The sequence below is a fragment of the Myotis daubentonii genome, chromosome 3, assembly GCF_963259705.1.
Source record: "Myotis daubentonii chromosome 3, mMyoDau2.1, whole genome shotgun sequence".
Taxonomy (NCBI): Eukaryota; Metazoa; Chordata; class Mammalia; order Chiroptera; family Vespertilionidae; genus Myotis; species Myotis daubentonii.
In genome coordinates this window covers 75138234-75163008 of record NC_081842.1, presented here as the reverse complement: position 1 = coordinate 75163008, position 24775 = coordinate 75138234, and the positions used below count along the sequence as shown (strand labels likewise).

Genomic DNA, 24775 nt, shown 5'->3' with positions numbered 1-24775 from the left:
TTGAAGGCAATTATTTTACTGTGACTGGCTGTACTGGGTGCATTCAGCATGGCTTTTGAGAAGGCACAATGTATGCAGTGCTGGGCCTCATGGTGAAGACACAAACATGTTTGTGATGTCGTCCTGATATTTAAGGAATTTGCTACTCCACTAGGGAAACTGTCAGTGCCAGATTGCAAGCGGTCCAGGTGCCACAGGGACTTGGTGAACAGTCCTAAGAGCTCAGGTGCTCAAGGACAGTGATCATCAGACTTGAATATGCACCAGCATCACCTAGAGAACTTGTTGGAACACAGATTGCTGGACCCTGCTCTAGTTTCTCATCCACTGGTGCTGGGAGGAGTCAGCGCTTTGCAAATGCCCTGGTGATGCTAATGCTGCTGACCGAAGACCACACTTTGAGAAGCCCTGCTCCAGGATGACGTCAGCGAAGAGAAGGGGGCAGCTGAATCAAAAGGACATAGCGTACACTCAAGAAAAAGAAGTTCGATAAATTCATCTTGAAAAAGTTGTCCAAGTCCATTCCTTCCTTATCTAATTCAGTCAGTTAAGAATCCTTATAGAATCTAGTTTCTTAATTGTTGTGTTTATCTGATTTCTGCCTTCTTGTACCACCCAAAATTATGTCACCATTCTTCATCATCTATATTTTGAGTGATACTTTTCTAAATAGTATTCCTCTTGTTTATTCACTGCAAGCTGCCCTCCAAGATGCTGTCAGAAATATCTTTCTAAAACACAGGTGACTGTGTCACTGCTGTCATTAAAATTCTTCAATGACACCTTAGATCTCTGAGACTGATCTTCACACTCCTGAGCAATTTCAATATGCCTTAAGTCTCCCATGCACATGGTCTTGCTCTGTCTCAACCTTCATTACTTCACTGTACCTACCACAGTTTGTTGTTTTCCAGATTCTTCCTCTAAAATACCACTTACAAGCCTAGTCATATACTGTTACCACCTCACCATTGTTATCTAGCAAGCACCTACTTAGTCTTCAAAACCCAGGTCCAGAGTCAATTCCTACTAGAAGCTTCCCACTCTCATCTATAAGCTACCAGTGGTGACTTCGCTTATATCTGTGCAGTTTTTACGTTATAGTCTTAAGTGTGGTGTGATCGTAATTTGAAAGTTCGTTGAAGGTGGGTAGTATGCTGCTTTCACATTATAACTCTAGTACTTAGTAACACAAAATATTAGCTAACAAATGAATAAATGACTGGACAGAGGATAAATTAAGAGATGGGAGAAAGAAAATTTGAGTAGTCTCTTTTGGTAATAATGTAGGGGTATGTATAGAGTAGTGAGATGAAAAATAGATACCAGGTTAGGAACTATTTATTTCAGTCATACATATTGGGAATGCATGAGGGTTTTGAATATCATTGTAATAGTCAAAGAACAGCTTAAAAACTGATTTAGAGGAAATACGCAGGGATGGGCAAAAGTAGGTTTATAGTTGTTCATATGTAAAATACAATAATTAACTAATAATACAAGAATAAATGGTGCACTCAAAATTGTAAGCCTACTTGTGCCCATCTCTGTATATGAAGGAGGAGAAAAGAGAAGGTGAGGGACTGAATTAAGTTTGATGGCAGTGTTTCCCCTGTAGATTAATTAGAGCCTGGACTAGGGAAGTGTTAATAGGGATAGAAGGAGAGACTCACGTGCCAAATATTTTAAGTATTAATCATTAAGACTGGGTGATTGAGTGGAAAAGAGAAGACAAAGGAGAAAGCCAGAGTAACTGGCAGAATGACAGAGTAAAATTCAAAATCAGGGCAAAGGGAATGCAAGAGATCATTAGTTTTGCTTGAGGCATGTTAGTGGATATCAAGAAAAGTAAAATGTGAAAAGTAAAATGTTACATTAACCTTCTGAACTCAGTCCTTCCACCCTCTAATACAGAGCAGAGCCTATTGAAAAGGGGACACAGAGAAGGGGAATTTTGAAATGGAGCAGGAAGTCGGATGGATTGTGTCAGCCTTGATTGCAAATGTGCCACCGTGGCAAGCAATGGGCGAAAGCTAGTCGGAGAAGGGGCGCCTAAAAGAGTGAGGAAGGCCCAGGAATGGAAGGTCAGAGTATGTGAACAAAATCAAACAATTTACTTTCCAGCTTTACCAGGAACTGCTTGTCAGGATTCTACCTCAGACAAATTAAGAAAAACAAACAAGAAATATATTAAACCAATCATTGTTCAGCCTCAGAACATTCTGGGCAAATACTCAGAGATGCCCAAGCATGAAGAAATGGCAAAGAAGAAATTTAAAACAATCCTCCTAAGTTTTTCCTGTACTTTAATCTTAGAAATATAAATAAGTGCCTGCAAGAGATAGAAGAAAGCACCCAAATCTACCATTTACTTGTTTTAGCTAATAGCAAAATAAGTCTTCATAGATCATTTTTCGTGCTACCAGTTTGGAAATATAGGCGCATACCTAAATGGTATTAAGCCTCTGGAAAGGTTCTGTAAAATAAACCTTTGCATTAAATAGTTTTGAAATTCATTGTTTATTGTATTATCAAGTTATATAACAGGTGGCTAAGTTAGAAAGTGGGTGATTTATAACTACCAGCACCATTTCCTTTTATTTCATACTAGAGACCCGGTGCATGAATTCATGCATGGGTGGGGTCCCTCGGCTTTGCCTGCTATTGGGGCTGATTGGGGCCAAGGGAGGTTGGCTGGTGGGGGCAGGGGCCACGGAAGGTTAGCCAGTGGCTCTGATCGAGATCATCCAGGCCACCGGCCTGGGGGAGGAACCGTTGGCCAGCTGGGGGAGGTTGGCTGTGGGAGCACACTAACCACCAGGGGGTAGCTCCTACATTGAACATTTGCCCCCTGGTGGTCAGTGCATCTTATAGCAACTGGTCGACCAGTCGTTCAGTCCTTTGATCATTTGGTTGCTTAGGCTTTTATATATAGAGACTAGAGGCCCGGTGCACAAAAATTTGTGCACTAGGGGGGAGGAGAGGGTCCCTCAGCCCGGCCTGTGCCCTCTCGCAGTGTGGGACCCCTCGGGAGATAATGACCTGCTGGCTTAGGCCTGCTCCGGGTGGCAGAGGGCAGGCCTAATCCCTAGGTGCAGCCCCTGGTCGGGCTCAGAGCAGGGCCGATTGGGGAGTTGGCGCGCCGCCCCCTATCATGCACAGAGCAGGGTGGATCAGGAGGTTGCAATGCCACCCTCAGTCACGCTCAGGGTAGGGCCAATTGGGGGGTTGGGGCACCGCCCCCTGTCACACTCAAGGCAGAGTTGATGGGGAGGTTGTGGCACCACCCCCTGTCACACACAGAGCAGGGCCAATCAGGGGGGTTGGGGCGCTGCCCCCTGTCATGCACAGAGCAGGGCCGATCAGGGGATTGGGGCGCCTTCCCCTGTCAGGAAAAGAGCAGGGCTGTTAGGGAGGTTGTGGCCCCACCCCCTGTCACACACAGAGCCGCAGGGCAATCAGGGGGTTTGGGCGCTGCTCCCTGTCACACTGATCCCAGTGCCGGGAGGCCTCTCAGCTCCGCTGATCCCAGTACTGGGAGGCATATTACCCTTTTACTATATAGGATAGAGGCCTGGTGCATGGGTGGGGGCCGGCTGGTTTGCCCTGAAGGGTGTCCTGGATCAGGGTGGGGGTCCCCACTGGGGTGCCTGGCCAGCTTGGATGAGGGGATGATGGCTGTTTGCAGCTGGTCACACACCATTCAGGGTGGGGGTCCCCACTGGGGTGCCTGGCCAGTCTGGGTGAGGGGCTGAGGCCTGTTTTCAGGCTGGGACTGAAGCTCCCAACTGCTCCTTTTTTTCTTTTTTCTTTTTTATTCTGGGCCAGCTTTAGCTCTGAGGCTCCAGCTCTTAGGCCTCTGCTCCTGAAAGCAGGTATCTGGTTTGTTTCGGTTCTCGAAACTCTGTATCAACTCCAGCTCTGAGATCCCAGCCGCTGAAAGCTGGTTTCTGGGGTTTTGTTTAGTGTCTATATTTGTTACAATGTTTGAAACTGCAGGCTCAGAGGCCTGCAGCGGCCTGCAGGGAACGTTGGAGTCCTCCATCACTGAAGCAAGCAAGCCTCATGTTAGTTTCAAGCTGCCTGGCTGCCGGCTGCCATCTTGGCTGACAGTTAATTTGCATATCTCGCTGATTAGCCAATGGGAAGGGTAGCGGTCGTACGCCAGTTACTATGTTTCTCTTTTATTAGTGTATATTTGCTAGATATGGTCCACTGGCTCCAGGCTTTAATTTCTTTAGCATTCTAATGTTGAGCAGTAGCCTCACTAAAGAATACCCTTTGGCCCTGTTTTCTCCCTAAAATTGATCAAAATGGAATGAAAGTTGCATCTTGGCTCCACTGAACGGAACAGAATTACAATATACTTATGGTCTTGTTGATTGTGTTTAGCATCACCCTCGGTTCATGGCATTCATCTTTTTGAAAGCGGACCTACTCTCCTGAATCCCCAAAATATTGCTGGCATTATTTAGCTCATGTGTCTTTTTATTTAATATAAAGTATTATTATGTAATGTGAATCCAGGAGTGCCTAATAGCTTTAGCTACTTTCCTAGCTGATCCAGTCTTTCCAAACTGTTAAGATTCATATAATATAGTTAAATGTCCCTATAATGAAATCACATAGTGCAATTTTTCCTGCTGGTCTGGTACCCATAAAATAATTATGGTCATTCCTACCTCAGTTGAAGAAATTTTGCTAAGAAGAAATTGATTTTTTTTTTTATAACAAGGTTTCTTTGCAGTTTGTTCTAACCAAGATTAGTGCTTGGTGTAGCAAGTAGCTATTAACTTCAATCCTTCTATAAAAAGATACATTTAAGTAATTACCATGACTAGCTTCTTGAGAAAATTGTGTATAATTTAGTCATTTACATTGTATGTACAGAGTAATTTGGTACTTGACAAAAATGGTTAACTCGTATCTGTGACTCCTACAGATCCTACAGAGGAAGTGATACTCCAAGTGCTGCCACCAAGAAGTGCCATCAAAGAAGGGGACAACATTACTCTGAAATGCCTAGGCAATGGCAACCCTCCCCCTGAGGAGTTTTTCTTTTACTTACCAGTAAGTGCTTGAGATTATTACTTGAGCTAGAACTCTATCATTTGTCCTGTTGTTTGTCAGCTGGCTGACATTAAGGATTGAATGCACATGATGAGTAGCTTAAGTGAGAAAGGCTGTTTTTCTTGGGGGCAAGGCATACCATTTTTCAGCATCTTCCAATGGCCTTGCCTTTTTTGTTTTTTCAATGTCAAGAGATTTTGAGGAAAAACGCCAATCACAGAAAACCATAATTATAAAACCTCAACCTTCATTATCCAAGTAAACTATAAAAACCTTTAGATGCAGGTAACTGAAATGAAGAGTGATGGCAGCAAATGCTCTGATACAGATTTTAAATCCATCCATAGCACCTTCCTGAGCACACCTGGGGACCTCTGAAGTAGGAACAGTCCTGTTGCAGATTATAGTTAGCTTGTCAGACTAAAGCTGGGGCGATATCTTGCCATGGTGGATGGTTTCGAAGCACCAGTTCCTTGACTTTCATCAGTATCATAGATGAAAGAAATGATATGTATAGAGGATCATTTGGATAATTCTTCTAGGATGTGTTCTAGATGTCATAGTGGTAGAGAGCCAGACTAGGAGACAGCTCACGTGAGGACAACTCTTTGCTCTCCGACAGCTCTTTCTGAGTTTTTCTTTGACATAACCTGCCATTGAGAGAAGCCTTGTACAACTATGTATGTGTTTACTGCAGGGGTACGCTTACAATGTCATCTGCTGCATTACTCAGTAGTGCTGAAGACTGTCATCTTAATCCCAAGCAACATTACTCAGAAGACTAGTATAAGTAATTTTCTTTAGACTTCAATGTTGACACACAACTTTGTTTCTTCTAATAAATTGACATACTGTTTTTGTCTCATGTGCAAATGCTGTTTTGAAACTAGTTATGTTTCCACCTTGGCTGTCGGCGATCACAGAGCCAAATGTTGTCTAGTTTTAGCAATAATATCTGGTATTTATATTTTTTTACATATATTTCCAGTTCATCTATATTTTAATATTTTAGTCTGTCATTGTTTTTTTTCCTTTTATTTATTTTTTCTCCTACTTCTTCTTTCCTTACCTCCTACTTCCTTCCTTCCTTCCTTATTCCCTACCATTCTTTTTCTCTCTCTTTTTTTTATTTGGATAAATGGCATGTTTTATTTTAAGTCACCTTGAATATTTCTATCAGATTAGGCAAGGTATAAATATAAAAAGAAAATATTAGAAATTAAAGAAATAAAATGTAATCCATGCTATCAATAAGACAGATGTCATCAATACAATGTAAATTAGCTCCTCCATATCAATTATTTTTCCAGGAATCAGATAATACAAACTCTACTCTTATTTGTCCAATCAAAGAACTATATAACTTTTTTTATTATTTGAGAAAATGTCATTTTCATCAAGAAATACCACTGTTCTTGTTGTAGCTACCAAGTGCAATAACCTGACATTTTGCCTCTATCAAAAGGGACAGCCCGAAGGAATAAGAAGCTCACATACTTACACACTGACAGACGTGAGACGCAATGCGACAGGAGTCTACAGATGCTCCCTGACAGACGGAAATAGCCTGGTTGCATCAACAGCCATCACCGTGCACTGTAAGTCACCGTATTCTTTATATAATGTGGTTTCATGTGACTTACTGAAGGTCATAGAAACCAGCTCCACCTCGCTCCAGATTTGCACTGCAATATTGTAACCTTGCATGGGTCAAATAGCTGCAACTTTGACCATGGTAAACCTCCATCTTTTTTATAAATGCCTTCAGTTTGAGGTACCAACAAAATATATACATGGATATTAAAGAAATAACTCTTTATCTTTTAAATAAAACATTTAGATATTCCTGAAATGGACGAAGTTTGCACTTGTCACATAAAAGTATAGATTAAGTATCACTTTGAAAATAGCATAGATAATATTAATACCCAATCCCAAGCAGCACAAAGTTAATGTTAAAAATAAAAGTTAATATAGACTCAACCTTTGGAAGAGGGGGTAGAGACTACTAAAAGCCATTTATTGGCTTCTTTGGAGAAAGATGAAACTTTTTAGAACTAGAGCCTCTTCAAAATCACCCTGAAGTACCTTTTTTTTGTTAACTTTTCACCTGCTTTTGATCTCCATGTACTTCAAAAGTTATATTTACTCCAATGTAATAGCAAAAGATACACATAGAAAACAGACACTTTACTTGTGTGCGTTATATTGTAACTCCTGGAAGTCTGTATTACTGATGTACTTGATGCAGTGAGGAACTTGGGAATGAATTTGAACTGTTCTCTGGTGACACTAGACTTCACAGAGTGCTTTGGGCAAATGTCAGTCTTGCTTGGAAGCACAGACCAAACATTGTAACATATATTTTGCACCCAACAGCACCATCATATAAATAGGTTTCCTCTAGACATGATCCACTGCCATCTTATTGATTATGAGGGGTTTCCTTGTTTTAAAATTGAAAGAGAATTTAGAAATGGTCCTGAGGAAATGATTCTAAATATTTCACTTGACCCATAATGCTTGGGAAACAGGTAGGACAGAAGCTAAAACTTTGAGGGAGATACAGGGAGGTACTTTAGGGAACGGAGTAACCAGATGGTTACTCTGGAGTGTGTGATGTTGGAAGGGCATCCTGGGAAGGCCTGTAAAAATGGCGCACTGTTAAGAAATACTCACAGCCCGTCCACTTCTCTGTTTTTTGCTCAATATTCATGTTGCACAGATCTGAGTATGTCTGCCACCAGGGACTGTTTAGACAAAATGCAGTGATCTCTCAGGATAGCAACAGCACTACTTTTCTTTGAGAACTAATCAGCCCTGGGGCCATTATTTATCCAGCCTGTTCTATGAAAAAATAAAGTGAATTAAGAGGTTATAACCAACATATAGAATTTCCTATGGAATAACTATCTGATATAACTGGGTCAATAACCAATAATCCAATGCTAAGAGGTGGTACGGTTATGTTGAAGAGATGTTAGCTACTTAGCTACTAGGAACCCTAAAACGAGAGGGCTATTATTTGTATCGCTTGTAGATCAAGCAGGGAGAAATAGATAACAGACTAATAAAGCAAAGCACTTGGATACAGCCACATAGTCCCTCCAGGATACTGGGATGAGGAAAAAAATGTAAAAGCATGTAATAGTTTAATTGGAGTTCAGTGCATTTTACTGGATTTAAATGATTTTTATTTTTGGCAGGTAGACGCTTAATATTAGATTTTAAGTCCTAGATAGCTTCTTAAAAGCTGGAAAAAAGTATTGCAAGCTCATCAAGATGTTTCTCTAAGTTACATGAAATGAAAACATAAAAACCCCTTCTTTGCCCATTTATCTGGATAGCTTGTTTGTTTTCCAAAAACAAGATTTGTTTTCTTTTCATTGGTGGCCGGAAGGAGTGTGTGTGGCTGGAGAATCTCCAGCCCATACTTGCACATGTTTGCAAAACAGACCTCTCAGCAGGGCTTCCACCCACAGACCCATAGTTGCTGATGAAATGTCTGCTATTTTCCTGCCAATTCCTGCACGTAGAGATTCTTCATCAGAACTTCCAAAGCCCGCCCTCATGCTTTAAAATATTTTATCACTGGCAAGTTAACTCTCTAGGAAAGGAAAGCTTCTAACTCACCCTAAATAGAATTTTTATTTAAATATAATTCATCAAAAAACTCCACTTTTCTATGTGAACATGCGTATTTTAATATTAAAGAGAAACTGAGAAAGCATACTTCAACAAATAGTTTTGAGAGCCTACCATGTGGCAGACATGGTGGAAACACAGTGCCAACTCAAATTGTTGTCCCTGCCCTCATGGTGCTTATAGCCTAGCAGGAGAAACAAGAATTTAAAACTGAGGTTCAAACAACCAACGAATCGCAATGATAACAGGTAAAACCAAGGAGAAGCACAGGGTGTGATAGCAAATTCCCACTGATATAGAGTACAGTTACAACTCTGAGATTGGCAAGCACAGTCCTTTACATCCTGGCATCAATTAATTTATCTTCCGTATGTTATAACCATTCATACCAGATTACTCGCCATTGTGAAATTTCTCTCACCTCTTTGACTGTTTATGTGGCAGAAGTTTTTTCTATATCTCCACTTATCAGAGTCTTTCTCAACCACTGGGGCCACAATCATACTGCCCCCTATACAAAACCTTTATTACTGCTTTGAAATCCAATTTGGCTCTGGTCTCTATACTCTCATCTTTACTTATACCACTGTTTGTAGCCCTTCCTTTAGTTTTTTCAACAAATATTTATTGAGCCCCTAATTTCTAGCATGTTTGCCACCAGGTGCTGATTTCATACTACTGTGGATTATAGTTGCATAGTTGTGTACAATTATCTCTACCTCAAAAATTGTACATTATATGCTCAAGTGATTCATCTCTGTATTTCCAATCAGTGCTTGGAGCATAGTAGCTGTACAAGAAATGTTTATCATATTGAACTAGATTTTCCTCATACAGGTTATACTATGACAGTAAAATTTTTATAGAAATTATTTCTCTAAAAGATTATACCTCCTTAGATATATATACTCAATTTTAAAAAGATGATATCTGCTAACAGTGTACCTTACAATAGATCTGATTTAAAATGTCAACTGCATGAAAAATTGAACCCCTTTTTTAAAAAAATACTCAACTACCATAGTTAATTCTCTCTGAAGAAACTATGTAGACTCCCTCATGACTTTTTAACTTATTTCCTGGCTACATATACTTGATTTTCCCATGTTATGCTTTGCCTATTGTTTTTATAATATTTACCTAGTCATCATCATTCTTTATGTTCTTCCAGAAGTGATTTAAGAATTTTTTTTCTTAAAGTGGTAGACCCCTGGGGTATACATATGTGCAGTGAAAACATCAATCATGTTAACTAGAAATAAATGCATAATCAATTAGATGGATCGTTCACTTGTCTAACCTGGTCTCAAAGTTGGTTTGAAAAATGACTGATTATGCTATAGTTCAGTTATTTCAGGCACACAAATCAGTTCTGAATTTTCAAGTGAAGTTAGAGGGATTTTCCCGATCACTTCTTCTATAAAATATTTTGATTATCTTCCTTCCTGAAGTTTGAATTTTAAGCAGATTTTCTGCTTCACAGATTTGGATTTGTCCTTAAATCCAAGTGGGGAAGTGACCAAGCAGATCGGGGATGCCCTGCCTGTGTCATGCACAATATCTGCTAGTCGGAACGCAACTGTGGTATGGATGAAAGTAAGTAATATTCCTTGGTAATATCTGCTGTTTGAACTGATTCTTCCTCAGGCTTCTTTTGCATTTTATGTGATATACAATATGTATATTCAAGGGTAATGTATATTCAAGGGTACTCACACTCATACTCGATCTATACTAATAAAAGGGTAATATACTAATTAGACCAGGTTGACTGGCCATCTTCCGAACATCTGACTTCCTTCCAGACAAAGCCATGGTGGTGGGGGCCGAGGCAGAGTCAGTTAGGGGTGATCGGGCCGGCAGGGGAGGGCAGTTGGGGGCAAGATCAGACCAGCAGAGGTGGGCAGTTAGGGGCGATCAGGCAGGCAGAGGCAGTTAGGGACAATCAGGTAGGGAGGCAGGTGAATGGTTAGGAGCCAGTGGTCCCAGGTTGCGAGAGGGATGTCTGACTGCCCACAGGGATAGGACCTGCAGTCAGACATCCCCCAAGAGGTCCCTCATTGGAGAGGGTGCAGGCTTGGTTGAGGGAATCCCCCCTGTGCATGAATTTCATGTACCAGGCCACTAGTATATAATAATAAAAATCATGTCACAATACAATTTAGAGGTACTAAACAATAGTGCAGCATTTATAATGGATTCTGTGAAACTTAGTTTGGGGGTATTAATTTAATAATGTGTATATACTAAGTAATTATACACATATATGCATGCTCAGAGACACACACATATCCCATATAATAAAAAGGTAATATGCAAATAGACCAAACAGCAGAACAACCAAACAATGAATCAAAGTGTCATATGCTAATGATATGCTAAGGCTACTCAACAGCTTGCTATGATGTGCACTGACCACCAGGGGGCAGATGCTCCAACCAGTAGGCTGGCTTACTGCTGGGGTCTGGCTGATTGGGACTGAGAGAGATGGGCCGGACAGGCCCTGGAGCCCTCCCACGGTCCCTCCCGGTCCAATCATGCACCGGTGGGGTCCCTTACCATGGCCTGCACCCTCTTGCAATCTGGGACCCTTTAAGGGATGTTGGAGAGCTGGTTTCAGCCCAATCCCGCAGGCCATTCCCCTTGGGAGAGTGCCAGACGCAGGGCTCATGGCTGGCAAGTGCTGCTGTGGCAGTGCAAGCCTCTCCTGATAGGGACTGATTGGGCAAGAGCCTGTGGCAGGCACAGTGGGGCCAGGATGACCAGGAGTGGCAGGTAGAAGCTGCAGGTGGCATTGGACTGAGGGTTTTGGCCCGATCCCCGCAGGCCACCTAGAGGGACCCCACCCATGCACGAATTCGTGCACCAGGCCTCTAGAACATCTATATTTTTTAGGGCTGAAGGATTTATGATGTGTTGTAACCCACATTATTCTTACATGACAGTTACAACAACCCTGTGAAATATGCAGGACATTTATTATTTCCTCGCATTAATCATAAAGAGGTTGAAATGAAAGAAATCACAAAGCACATAAGTGACAGAGTAGAGACTTGAGCTCCAGCCTTACTAAGAGTAAAGACTGCTGAAACTAATCTTAAGTGTCTGAATGTGTGTTCTACTGAAGTAGTAACTCTTTGGAGGTACATATCTCTTTCATCTTTAAGCCATAGTAGAACACCTAGAACATGCTAGGATCTCAGTCAGTACTTCTTGAGGGAGTGCTAATATTTTCTTGTAATTATCTGAAATGTAGGGCATTTCCTGGACCCAATTATTGCTATATTTTTAGAGTACGAAAGTAGGATTGGTAATCTGTTATTTGAGACAGGGTTCCCCCGAAAGTCAATGGTTGTAACTGTGATACCTCCACCCAAATCCTTGGCTACTAAATCTAAACACTTAGTACATTAATCCCCAGAACATGGCATATAACAGGAGCATTTTACCAGTAAAGTGTTGACAAAACGCATACATACCATTTGAAGTAAGGGTTGGCAAGTATTATCTTTATAAACAATTGTGGAGAAATTTATTCCTAGAGCTTCTTCTTGATGAAAATATAAATGACTTTGTATTGCTCTTTGATCTCTTTTAATGCCAGAGCCAGTTACGTGTTCTCTGACTCTTTCTTATTGCACTTTGTTTTAACCACCTTATCACAACTTTTTGTTCACTCAGATATTAAAGTGTTACTCAAGAGACTGTATATTTAACATTATATATTTATAGTAGTTGATAATCAAAGGGCTAGACAAGTTCTAAGCAATTAGACTACTCAGTGGCATTATGAACATTCATAGTATTTTTACTACAGGACTAAAGACTCTAGTTTACTTGACTAAACCAGTTTCTATATCAACTGCAGTCACTGTTGTTAATTGAATACCTAATATTAGTGATCAATATTGTCTGGCCGTTGGTTCGTTGATGGGAGAGGAAAAAATTCATAGTGGACAAAGATCACATAATCTTAGGATTCAGTTTAGTTGTCTGCATCTGAGCATTTCAATTCCTAATAAAATAGCATCATTTTCTATATATCAAGTGATTATTTTAAATTAAATGTTATATTTCCTTTGTTCATTGAAATTGGATAGTAAGTTGTTATTAAGGGTTTCTTTAAAAAGCATGTTGTCAGCCTAGCCAGTTTTGCTCAATGGGTAGAGAATCAGCTCATGGACTGAAGGGTCCCGAGTTTGATTCCAATCAAGGGCAGATAACGTGGTTGCAGGCTCCATCCCCAGCCCTGGTCAGGGCATGTACTGGAAACAACCAACTGATGTGTTTGTATCTCTGTCTCTCTGCCTCCCTTCCACTCTCTCTAAAAATCAAAGGAAAAATATCCTTGGGTGAAGATTAAGCAATCAATCAATCAATCAATCAATCAATAAAGCATGTTGTCATAATTGCCATGGCTCTGTATTGGATCCCCTGTTGATAACTGTATCCTTTCAAGCATCTATACCCATCATTGATTACGTAGCACAAGTCTTCAATGTCTGTCATTCCTAGTTATACATTTTCTACAAGGAGTAATTACTATGCATCAAGAACTTTCCTTAGTGTAAACACATTGTATTGTTTTTATAAAAAGGCCTCATAACAGTTCAAGAAGGTTATTACCCTCTTTTACAAATAATAAAACTGAGTGTCAGAAATTTAAGAACTGCTCCAAATTACAAGTTCAATACACAGAAGAGTCTGAAATAATGTCCAATTCTAGGAGTACAAAAGAAAAGGGAAACCTACTTTTGAAGTCATCCGAAGTTAAGAAAAGAAGCTTGTGTTTTCATTAGACCCAGAAGAATCATTTTAGGGCTAATTATTTATCTAGTAAACACATTGAGAGTTATTATTGTGCCCTGTGCAGTAATTAACTTTTTATTTAATCAGGATAACACCAGGCTTAAATCTAGCCCATCATTTTCTAGTCTCCAATATCAGGATGCGGGAAACTATGTCTGTGAAACTGCTCTGAAGGAGGTGGAAGGACTAAAGAAAAGAGAGTCATTGACTCTCATTGTAGAAGGTAATAAAATACTTAAACACTCCCTCCATTTTTTCTTTGAGAATTTGCTCTCTGGTTAATTCTATGACCTTTGGTCAACATCTTATTTTGTTTTTAATAATATTTCAGGAAAACCTCAAATCAAAATGACAAAAATCATTGATCCAAGAGGCCTATCTAAAACAGTCATTTGCCATGTGGAAGGGTTTCCGAAGCCTGCCATACAGTGGACAATTACTGGCAGCGGAAGTGTCATAAACCAAGCAAGTATTCATCTTCTTGTTATATGCTGCACTTGGTCCAATATGGGGTTTTATCTGGACTCTGGGTGAGGCTGCTTACCAAGGTGAAATTTTCAGAATGTCCTCAGAGGAAGCTTTTGCTAAATTCTTAATTTTCCCAAAGGCAGAACATGGCTCAAAGAGAGATTTTAGATACCAGGGCCATGGAGAATGAAAGAATCATGGTGTTGTGGTCAGTATCTGTTTTTAAAAGAACATAAATTGGATGTTGTTCCATGGTAATTAACTCCTGAAACCTGGTGATTAAAACATTAAGGTATGTACTTTTCTGCATGATAAACTTAACACGTCTGAGTATAAGTGGCCTCCATTACTTTGCTTACTTACGCACATTAAGGGATATTTCCTCTTAAAACTGGGCCCTGAAGTGTGGTAGAGAACACATTCAAGTGTTCGCTGACATCTGGCCTGGTTTGTGTGTGCCAGGGCCCGGGCCAGAGTAAGGTTAGGTAAATACATAGTAACTAGGACGTGTCCTTCTGAACCAAAGGAGACATAAACCAAAACAATATTTGTACCTTTGCCAGGACATTTTAGTCATAGTAAAGGGCTAAGAAGTTATGAACACCACCAGTAATTTTCTTTTTACTTTGGCAAAATTTTAAAAAAAATTAAAACGATGAGAATCTGGTCTGTCACTAGGGGTTCAGAGCTAGGATCTCATTAACTTGCCAGTCTGCTGAGGTTACTGAGATACTTCTTAATTCCATTTTCTCTCTGACAGTCTTCAGGTCGCTCTTCTCAGTGGAGCCACATAAAGACTCTTCAACAACACCCAGAGGTGCCATTTGATTCTCTGAATCTTCTGTGTTGCCTTTTTCTCAGCTTTGGGCCCAGTTGCAATCTGAGAAGGCATACATAAAGCAGAGTTGCAATTGAGTTTTAAATTTAAATTTCTACTCTTTCTCTGTCCAGGGATGTTGGGCTGCTGGTCCAAATTATGTAATGTGGTTTTTGCAGAACAAGGTGAATTTTGGCTCTTTTACCTATGATTGATTCATATATATTTGCATAATTCCAAACATGGAAGGTCCCCAAAGCAAAAGACTACCGATCTGGTTAGGTGGGATGGGGACACACAGAAAGCATGCACAAGCAGGACAGAGAGGCTCTGGCAGGAAATGTAGGTGTCCTGACTCAGGTGAAGATGTGAACCACCTATACAATGTACAAGTTAAATTTTAGCATCAAAAATGACTTAATTTTTTTTCTTTTTCCCCTTCTCTTATTCAATTAAAGTCAAAAAGAACCTATAGGTATTGGTAATGTGAGTATAAAAAAAATAGAAAAATAAGCACCCAATAAATATTTGATGAATGAAAGATGCAAAGGTATAAAAGAAATGAGTAAATATATGTGTAGAGTTAAAAATAACAAGAAGAAAGACTCAGTGAGAAAGTCACATGAAAAATACTGGTGGGAAGTGGTACAATAGCAGGTGAACTTACTATGAGGATAAAAATAATAATGCTATTCTTCATTGTCAAGGAGAAGAATTGATTCTGGCCCACTAGGTGATATGTTATTTTTCTTGTTCTAGGTTTGTGCTGATACACATAATCTTTTATTTGTTCCCTCCAAAAACACATGGTGAATCTATTATTTTACAACTCCTGAAAACCCTGCCCCACCCTGCCCCAGGAACTAGAAAAAATCCCTAAGCATGAAACTAGCTCTTGTTCTCAAGGACCTTACATTGCAGCTGAAGGGAAACTAAGTCGGGACCAATACATGGCATGTCTAAATAGGGATTGAGAAAAGAGCACAAGTACATATTTGCTCTTGTCATATTAGACTTAGGAGTCTAGTTCTAGGAAGAGATTAAATTGAATTGTCTCATTTTTGGAGGAATTAAATACAGTGATTGTCCTCATCAATACTTCACAACAACAGAATGAATTTACCAATAACTAAGAAAGAACTCATCCTCTGTGTTTAGCTCAGGAAAATTGAGGAAAAAAGAGATTTCCCGTGAGTAAAAACCTATATAAATATGTACTTAGACATAATGGTCATCCTATGTACCAAGAGGTTACTGATTGGCTTTCCAGTCAGGGCACATGCCCAGGTTGCTGGCTCGATCCCCAGTAGGGTGTGTGTAAGAGGCAGCCAATTGTTTCTTGCTCATCGATGTTTCTATATGCTTCCCTTTCCATTTCTTTCTCTGAAATCAATAAAAACGTATTTTTTAAAAGAGCACTGAATTCATTAGTTTATTATGGGAAAATTTATGATTAATATTTTGAAATAAGTACTCTCATGCCAAAATATTAACTACTCTGAGTATCTTTTGAAAAAGATGAGTTTAGTGAATTTAATTATTAGAATTTATAATACAAGCATAAACAGGAGTCCAATTATGAATTTACTACTTTTTTTCCCATCTCTGCTGTAGATGTAAACCTGAAATAGTCTATGTCTATGACCTTACATATACCCTTGAACATCAGATAGCACTACAGAGCACCACACCTATCCTGTTTCACTCAGCATTACTCTTTCCCATGTTATTGACCTAGTTCCATTTCTAAATCTGTATTTCTTTGTTCTTTTCCAGACAGAGGAATCTCCTTATATCAATGGCAAGTATTATAGTAAAATTATCATTTCCCCTGAAGAGAATGTTACATTAACTTGCACAGCAGAAAACCAGCTGGAGAGAACAGTAAACTCCTTGAATGTCTCTGCTAGTGAGTATTTCATTTCTGACATTAAAAAAGTAAGAAAATTTGAAGTTATTCTTCATTAGTTTAAAATCTTCAATTCCATCTTCCTATCCTGCATTATGGTAAGTTTTATTTATTTTTCATTTGGTATCATCATCATAGGTTCTTTTTTTTTTATTTGTGGTGTCCATTCTTTTATAATTCTTGTCTTGACAGCTAAATTATTTCATGTCTTATGGATCAAAGGCCTTAACTTATATGGGAATATTTCCTAAGAGCATGAGATGATATGAACTGAGTTGCTATTATTTAATCTATATTTTGTGTTCAGAGTATAGATAATTCAAAGATTTTCTTAAAACACTTGTGTAACAGTTTTAATTTTGATAAAATTTTAATTATCTTTAATCTGTTATTTTGCATACTAATTATTTGTGGTATTTATCCTGCTGTTATTTTGTACAGGAATGTCACATGCTTAAAGTAATTTAGCAAATTGGTAGTCAAATTGGTGTCAGAATTAATGAAATCCAGTTTTAAAAATTGATGCTTTTGAATACAATAGTTGAATCATAGCTAAAAGTCATATGAGGTTATCTCAGAAAAAGTGAAAAAAAATTGTCAATAGTGAAATCAGGGTAATGCATGCACACCAAAAGCATCTTCTGAAAACATTTGTCATTTATTTGAAATTACCCATCATCTTCAGTTCTGTCATTGTTCCCGTTACTAAGTCAACCTGAAATCAGGAGAGGCTTAGAATGAGGTTCCGCTCTGAACAGGAGGCTACCTGACCTTCCAAACTCTTACGCTTCAATCAGTTGGAATCTGTATGTGACATTAGCAGGATAGGAATACACTGGCCAGGAGTTAGCTGGAGCCAGGAGAAAATAATCGTCTAAAGATAATAGTTTTTAATAGATTATGACTGGAATATTAAAGCCTGCTGAACAGACAAGAAAAGAACCCAACAAATTTAACTGGAAAATAGGAGCATTGACTTCTCAGAATTTAATTCAGCGAGTATTGATTTGTTCTACCTAGAAAGGAAACGTATCCTTTCTCCCTGAACACAAGTCTCTCTTTTTATTTTAACCCATTGAAGAGTGGTCTTCTAGACTTCGCAGTGGTTTGATCAACATTTAATACAGTCGTTTTCCAGTTCAGTGAACACCTCCTGAGATCCCAATTTTATGAGGAAGGATTGGGGAATCTGCAGTTTAACAAACGTCACTGGACGTGCTGGTTCAGGCCCATGCCTAGGAGAATATTTAGGTCATTTGACTTCAGCTGGCAATCCACTGCAGCAGTGATTCCTAGAATGAGCCAGGAGCCTGGCACCAGCAGAGTTCTTTGAAGGCTTTTACAAAATCACACACAGTGCCTCTTAACTTCCAAGACATCCCCAGTTTTAACCTCCAGCCCCACCACTTTAAGGAGGTCTCTAGTGGTAAGTCCCTAACACTAACGAAGAAAATTACTTCTCCTCTATTGAGGCAGGAAAAATTGAGAAAATTTGAGAAACACTGCATTGTAGATTTCATATGTGGCAACTTGTTTCTCTTTAAAAAAAAAAAAAAAGTCCCATTAAAAGATGGTAGGTTGTGGGGAAATTTCTATGTATTTTAGATTCATACTATAGCTTGTCAGTTGTGAAATTTTTATGGTAAATTCATCCTTTTGCAATTTTAACTACTCTCCTTCCTTAAAAGAAGATTAATTTTCTTGTAGAAAAGTTCCCGCTCTATTAAATGTAAAAATTTTTTCTACCCTTAGCTTTAGAATAGATATTTTATCTCTAAGTATTATTATATCATACTATAATAGTAAAGGTGACTTTCATTTATCAACAAATTTTGTTTTTAATTTCATATTAACATTTTTCATTTCAGTAAGTATTCCAGAACACGATGAGGCAGATGTGATAAGTGGTAGGTACTATGCTGCCGACTCTTCTTCCTTGACTGTCAGCTCAAGATTTATGAAGTGTCAATGTTTAAGTAATTTTCTTAGCCTCCACAATTTTGACTTGAATTAAAATGAAACGAGATAGTAAGAATGCTAAAATTGTATCCTTTCAATTCACAAGTTTGCATGTTACTAATAGTAGTGAGCCACAATCATTTTTAATAAGAAATAATAACCAGATTGATTTCCTTCCAAAAATCCTTGGCATTGTCTATAATCGCATGGGCCTTTCTTCTTTGTTGTAGATGAAAACAGAGAAAAGGTGAATGATCAGGCAAAGCTCATTGTGGGCATCGTCGTTGGTCTCCTCCTTGCTGCCCTCGTTGCTGGAGTTGTCTACTGGCTGTACATGAAGAAATCAAAGTAAGTTGTGTGGGAAAGATCTTTCTTGTTCATTGACATCCACCGGGAGAAAATGCAATGCTCCATCCAGCTGTAATTTCTATGATAGGAAAGACATATCACCCACCTCAGGCTGATCCTGTTTGCTTTCAGCTCATAGTGATATTACCAACATCGGGGACACGGCTTGGAGTATGATTTCACATGTGTCTCATTACTTTTCTCAGTCAATAGTCTGAATTCAGCTATTTAATTTTTCAGTGCCTAGGTGGATTTTTAAAAACCACATATTGCCTAAAAGTCAACCATTCTAAACCATTTTATGGAGGTTGATAGAGGTTACTTAAAAGTGACTAGTACTTCCTGCACATATGGCCAAGTATCTTTGCAGGGACAGGTCTAGCCATCAGTGAAACTGCCAGTGAGCTAGAATAATCTTGTTGTCACTACTCCTCTATTCTATTTAGGTCACTTTGCTCCATAGAATGATGTAATTCAAATAAAAATTATTCATTATTTCATCTTGAATTTAAAAAAATTATTAGACAAAGTACCAAGATTACTTTAAAATGACTTAGATGGTGTTTAGGTTTAAAATTATTAGAATCATAAAATAATACAGATAGTATCAACCTTATAAATCATCTAACAGTGGTTTTAATGAAAATACAATTAACTAAAATATTCTTAACATTCCCACATGCCTGGTTCTTACTTCTCATCACCCCACCCCTGACCCTATATTGAGATGAACTTGGGCAGAGATGGGTTTTAGCATTTGCATTTTTTAAAAGTTTTATTGGTGGTTCTGTGATATACTGCTCATTTAAAACATGGGCTTCTAATCCTCTTATCTTATAAATGAAGACATTGACTTTTGCAAGGGGATGTGTATAGCTAGTGGCAAATTTGGACTTAATTTTATATTTTCTTGTTGTCTAATATAACCACTTTTAACAGCTCAGGTAAATTAACCTAAAAGAAAATCAAACGAAAAAGCACACTCAGTGTTCATGATCTTACTCTATGAAGATATGAACAATTTCAGTGGAAAAATATTCAAATGGAGCTCAAAGGGAGACACTAGCTCAGAAATTTTTAAGTCACATTATATGAGCATGTATTGAGCTCTGTTTTATTCTCATAACCCATCTTTGAAGTAGATACTATTATTATTCATACTAGGGGCCCAGTGCACAAATTCATGCACCTTGAAAGGAACTGTGGGCCACAAGGCTGCAGTGGGCACAGAGGAGGTCTCGGCCCATCCTCTGCACCCCTGCCTGGCTCCTTCTGCTGAGGTCCCCGGTCGCCTGTCTGCCAGCAGTCCGGCTCCCACCGCTGCTGCTCCCATGCACTGATGAACTGGCCCCGCTCGCACCCACTGACGGCACAGAGTGATTGGGGCCTGATGGTGCTGAGCAATTGGGGCCGGCGCCAGCAGCAGGTGCGAGCAGGGCCAGCACTGTCAGTGGGGTGCAAGTAGCAGCTGCTGCCCCGATCGCCCCTCAGGAGCAGGGGGAGGTGAAGAAGCCCTGATCGGGGGCACCACCAGGTGCTGGCAGTGGTTGTGAATAGCAGCTCTGGCACCAGCACCGGGTGTGAGCAGAGCCAGTGCCAGCAGCAGGGGTGAGCGACGGGCAGGACCACAGCATGGGAGCAAAGAATTTTCAGTAACCACGAGAGGCTCACCCCAATGACAGTGACTGGTGCCCAGCCTTGGTCTGGAGCCCCCTCTCACCTGCTCCACTGTCTAACCGTGGCCAACGCCCTGCATGTTCCACGCTCTGCTGCCAGTGCCCACCATGTTACACACATGCCCCCTGGTGGTCAGCACACGTCATAGTGACTGGTTCAGTTGTTCTGCTATTTGGTCTATTTGCATGTTAGGGTTTTACATGTAGAGATTTTACATTTTAAAAAATCTAATGCAGGTAATGGTTAAATGACTTGAACAGTTGATAAGGGACAGAATTGTGTTTAAGGCAGTGATGTTTTAGAATCTTTGTGTTGTTTTAGAACCACCAGGCCTTACTACCTCTCACTGTGCCTTACTTTTTCTCTTGTTTGGTCATGTAAGGCAGAACCATTTTCCTATTGTATGTTGAATTTGATGTATATGTGCACATTCACATTGGGGTACAGTCATTTCTGATCTTGGGACTTCACTCCTCAATCTTGGTCAGTCCCCACCATCACATGGTAACACGTGTTCCTTTTCTCAGTGAACATTTTGCCTACAACTACTTCATGTGGGCTTGTGTCCATGGTTTCTGTGGAAAATTTAGGAAGTTTCCCTGCCTGTCCCATGAAAGTGAAAGGAAATGCAAAGAGTTTCCCAGAGGCAATATCTATCTTATAGAAATTCACTATCTATTTATATGTTTCCTAATGATCAAAATCTATAACAGACAATAAGAAATGCACAAATCTAGCAGCTTGGGCTCTAGGGTTTTCTATTTAATTTTCTTAGGATTTCTGACATACTCCAAAGTAATTTTATTTCCTAAAAGAATGAAAATAAAATTTCCGTATATTCAGAAATTGAGCTGAAAAATGAGCAGTTGTACTCTAAATTATGATCAAATGACTGTTAAATTCTTGAACTATCCCCAACATCCTTAATCTCCCTATTCTAATTCCCGGTATTTCATCAGATACCATTTTTCTATGAATAGAAGAAATTTATGTGGGCAGTTAGGTTGTTACTACATTAGTTATTACCAGATGGTAACCTAAAATTAACATCATGGATAAGTAAATGGACACTTGCCTTTATAGTATCAATAGGCTAATGGTTACACCTTCCTGAATTTCCTTTACAGTATCTTATTAAAGCATTATCCTAATTCCAAAACCAGATAAAAACACTACAAAGAAAGAGAACTACAAAGAATAAATTCAATATCACTAATGAACATAGATGTTAAAATCCTCAACAAAATTCTAGCAAATCAGATCCAGCATTACATTAGAAAGATCATACACCATGACCAAGTGGGATTTATCCCAGGGATGGAAGGCTGGTACAATATCCACAAATTAATAAACGTTATACATCACATAAACAAATTGAGATACAAAAATCACATAATCAACAAAAAGTATCTTGGAAACAAATGACAATGAAAACACAACAATTCCAAATCTCTGGGACACAGTGAAAGCAGTCCTGAGATGGAAGTTCATAGCCCTATAGGCATACTTCAAAAAAAATGGTAATAAATTATCTAACCCAACAACTTAAAGAATTAGAAAGAGAGCAACAAGAAAAGCCCAGAGTAAGCAGAAGGAAGGAAATAATAAACATCAGAGTGAAAACAAATGACAAGAGACAAAAAAAGAAAAAGAAAAAACACACACACAAAAATAACAATACAAAAGATCAATAAAATCAAGAGCTGGTTCTTTGAAAGGATAAAGAAGATTGATGAACCTCTAGCCAGGTTCACCAAGAAAGAGGATCAAAATAAACAAAATCAGAAATGAAAGAGGTGAAGTAACTACTGACCCCATAGATACACAAAGGATTATAAAAGAAATACTATGAACAACTCTACTCCAACAAACTGGACAACCTAGAAGAAATGGACATATTCTTAGAAAAATACAAGCTCCCAAACTCGATCAGGAAGAATCAAAAAACATGAATAGGCCGATAACCACTGATGATATTGAAACAGTAATCAAAAAACTGTTTTTAACAAAATACCCGGTCCTTAGAGGAGTTTTACCAAACATTCACAGAAGAACTAAAACCTATCCTCAGATTATTCCAAAAAATTCAAGAGGAAGGAAAACTTCCAAGCTCTTTCTATGAAGCCAGCATTACCCTAATCACAAAACCAGATATAGACACTACAAAGAAAGAGAATTAGAGGCCAACTAGAGGCCTGGTGCATGACATTCATGCACTAGGGGGTGAGGGGAAGGGTCCCTCAGCCTGACCTGTGCACTTTCGCAGTCCAGGGGCCCTCAGGGGATGTCTGACTGACAGCTTAGTCTGGCTCCCCGTGGAAAGGCTCATGCCACCGCCACTGTGCTCACCAGTCATCAGCCGCCTTCTGGCTGAGCAGCTCTCCCCCTGTGGGGCAACTCCCGCATTGGACATCTGACCCCTGGTGGTCAGTGCACGTCATAGCAACCGGTCATTCTGCCATTTGGTCGATTGGCATGTTACCCTTTTATTATATAGGATATCCATGATGAACATAGATGCATCATATCAATTGATGCAGACAATGCATTTGACAAAATCCAACACCTTTTCCTGGTAAAAACCCTCAACAAAGTGGTAATAGAAGGATCATACCTCAACATAATAAAAACCTTATATGACAAACCTACAGTCAACATCATACTCAATGGGCAAAAACTAAACTCATTTCCCCTAAGAACAGGAACAAGACAAGGATTCCCATTCTCACCACTCCTGTTCAACATAGTACTGGAACTGCTAGCTATATCTATCAGACAAGAAGAAGAAATAAAAGGCATCCAAATTGGAAAAGAAGAAGTAAAACTGTCATTATTCGCAGATGACATGATACTGTACATAGAAAACCCCGAAGACTCCATCAAAAAACTACTAGACCTAATAAATGAATTCTGCAATGTAGCAGGATACAAAATTAACATCTAGAAATCTGTGGCCTTTTTATAAACCAATAATGAACTCACAGAAAGCAAAACTAAAAAAATAAGCCCATTTACCATTGCACCAAAAATATTAAGATACCTAGGAATAAACTTAACTAAGGAGGTAAAAAAAAAAAATACAAAAACACCTGTACTCAGAAAACTACAGGACATTGAAAAAACAGAGATAGAGGAAGACATAAAGAGATGGAAGAACATATCGTGTTCGTGGGTTGGTAGTATCAACATCATTAAAATGTCCATACTACCCAAAGCAATCTATGGATTCAATGCAATCCCCACTAAAATACTAACAGCTTATTTCAAAGACCTACAACAAACTCTCCAAAATTTCATATGCAATTTTAAAAAGACCTGAATAGCCACAGCAGTCTTGAGAAAGAAAAACAAAGTTGGAGGGATCACAATACAAGATATCAAGCTATATTACAAAGCCACTGTTCTCAAAACTGCCTGGTACTGGCACAAGAACAAACATACAGACCAATGGAAAAGAACAGAGACTCCAGAAATCAACCCAAGCCATTATGCTCAGTTAATATTTGACAAAGGAGGCAAGAGCATACAATGGAGCCAAGATAGTCTCTTCAATAAATGGTGTTGGGAAAATTGGACAGATATATGCAAAAAATGAAACTAGAGTACCAACTTATACCATACACAAAAAATAAATTCAAAATGGATAAAGGACTTAAACATAAGACGGGAAATGATAAAAACCCTAGAAGAATCCATAGGCAGCAAAATAGCAGACATATATCGTAGCGATATCTTTACTGATACAGTTCCTAGGACAATGGAAACTAAGGAGAAAATAAACAAATGGGACTACATCAAAATAAAAAGTTTCTGCACAGCAAAAGAAACCATCAACAAAACAACAAGAAAGCCCACTGCATGGGAGAACATATTTGCCAATATTATGTCCAACAAGGGTTTAATCTCCAAAATTTATAGGGAATGCATACAACTTAACAAAAGGAAGATAAAACAATCCAATCAAAAAATGGGCAAAGGACCTAATTGGACACTTTTCGAAAGAGGACATACAGAAGGCCAGGAGACATGAAAACATGCTCAAAGTCACTAATCATCTGAGAGATGTAAATCAA

The 24775-nt window shown here is 39.1% G+C and overlaps 1 protein-coding gene across 5 annotated transcripts in view; it reads left to right on the top strand.

The window, feature by feature from the left end:
* ALCAM (activated leukocyte cell adhesion molecule) overlaps positions 1 to 24775 on the top strand; it is a 217611-nt gene that overhangs the window by 170575 nt on the left and 22261 nt on the right. For 3 of the 5 annotated variants that reach the window (XM_059687935.1, XM_059687934.1, XM_059687938.1), the window contains exons 7-14: positions 4943 to 5070; positions 6536 to 6668; positions 10199 to 10311; positions 13612 to 13747; positions 13856 to 13989; positions 16586 to 16718; positions 18587 to 18625; positions 18908 to 19025. In XM_059687935.1, the coding sequence (XP_059543918.1) occupies positions 4943 to 5070; positions 6536 to 6668; positions 10199 to 10311; positions 13612 to 13747; positions 13856 to 13989; positions 16586 to 16718; positions 18587 to 18625; positions 18908 to 19025 (934 nt within the window). Of the gene's footprint in view, positions 1 to 4942; positions 5071 to 6535; positions 6669 to 10198; positions 10312 to 13611; positions 13748 to 13855; positions 13994 to 16585; positions 16719 to 18586; positions 18626 to 18907; positions 19026 to 24775 lie in introns of all 5 variants that reach the window. The other 2 variants (XM_059687936.1, XM_059687937.1) reach the window with 2 other exon arrangements.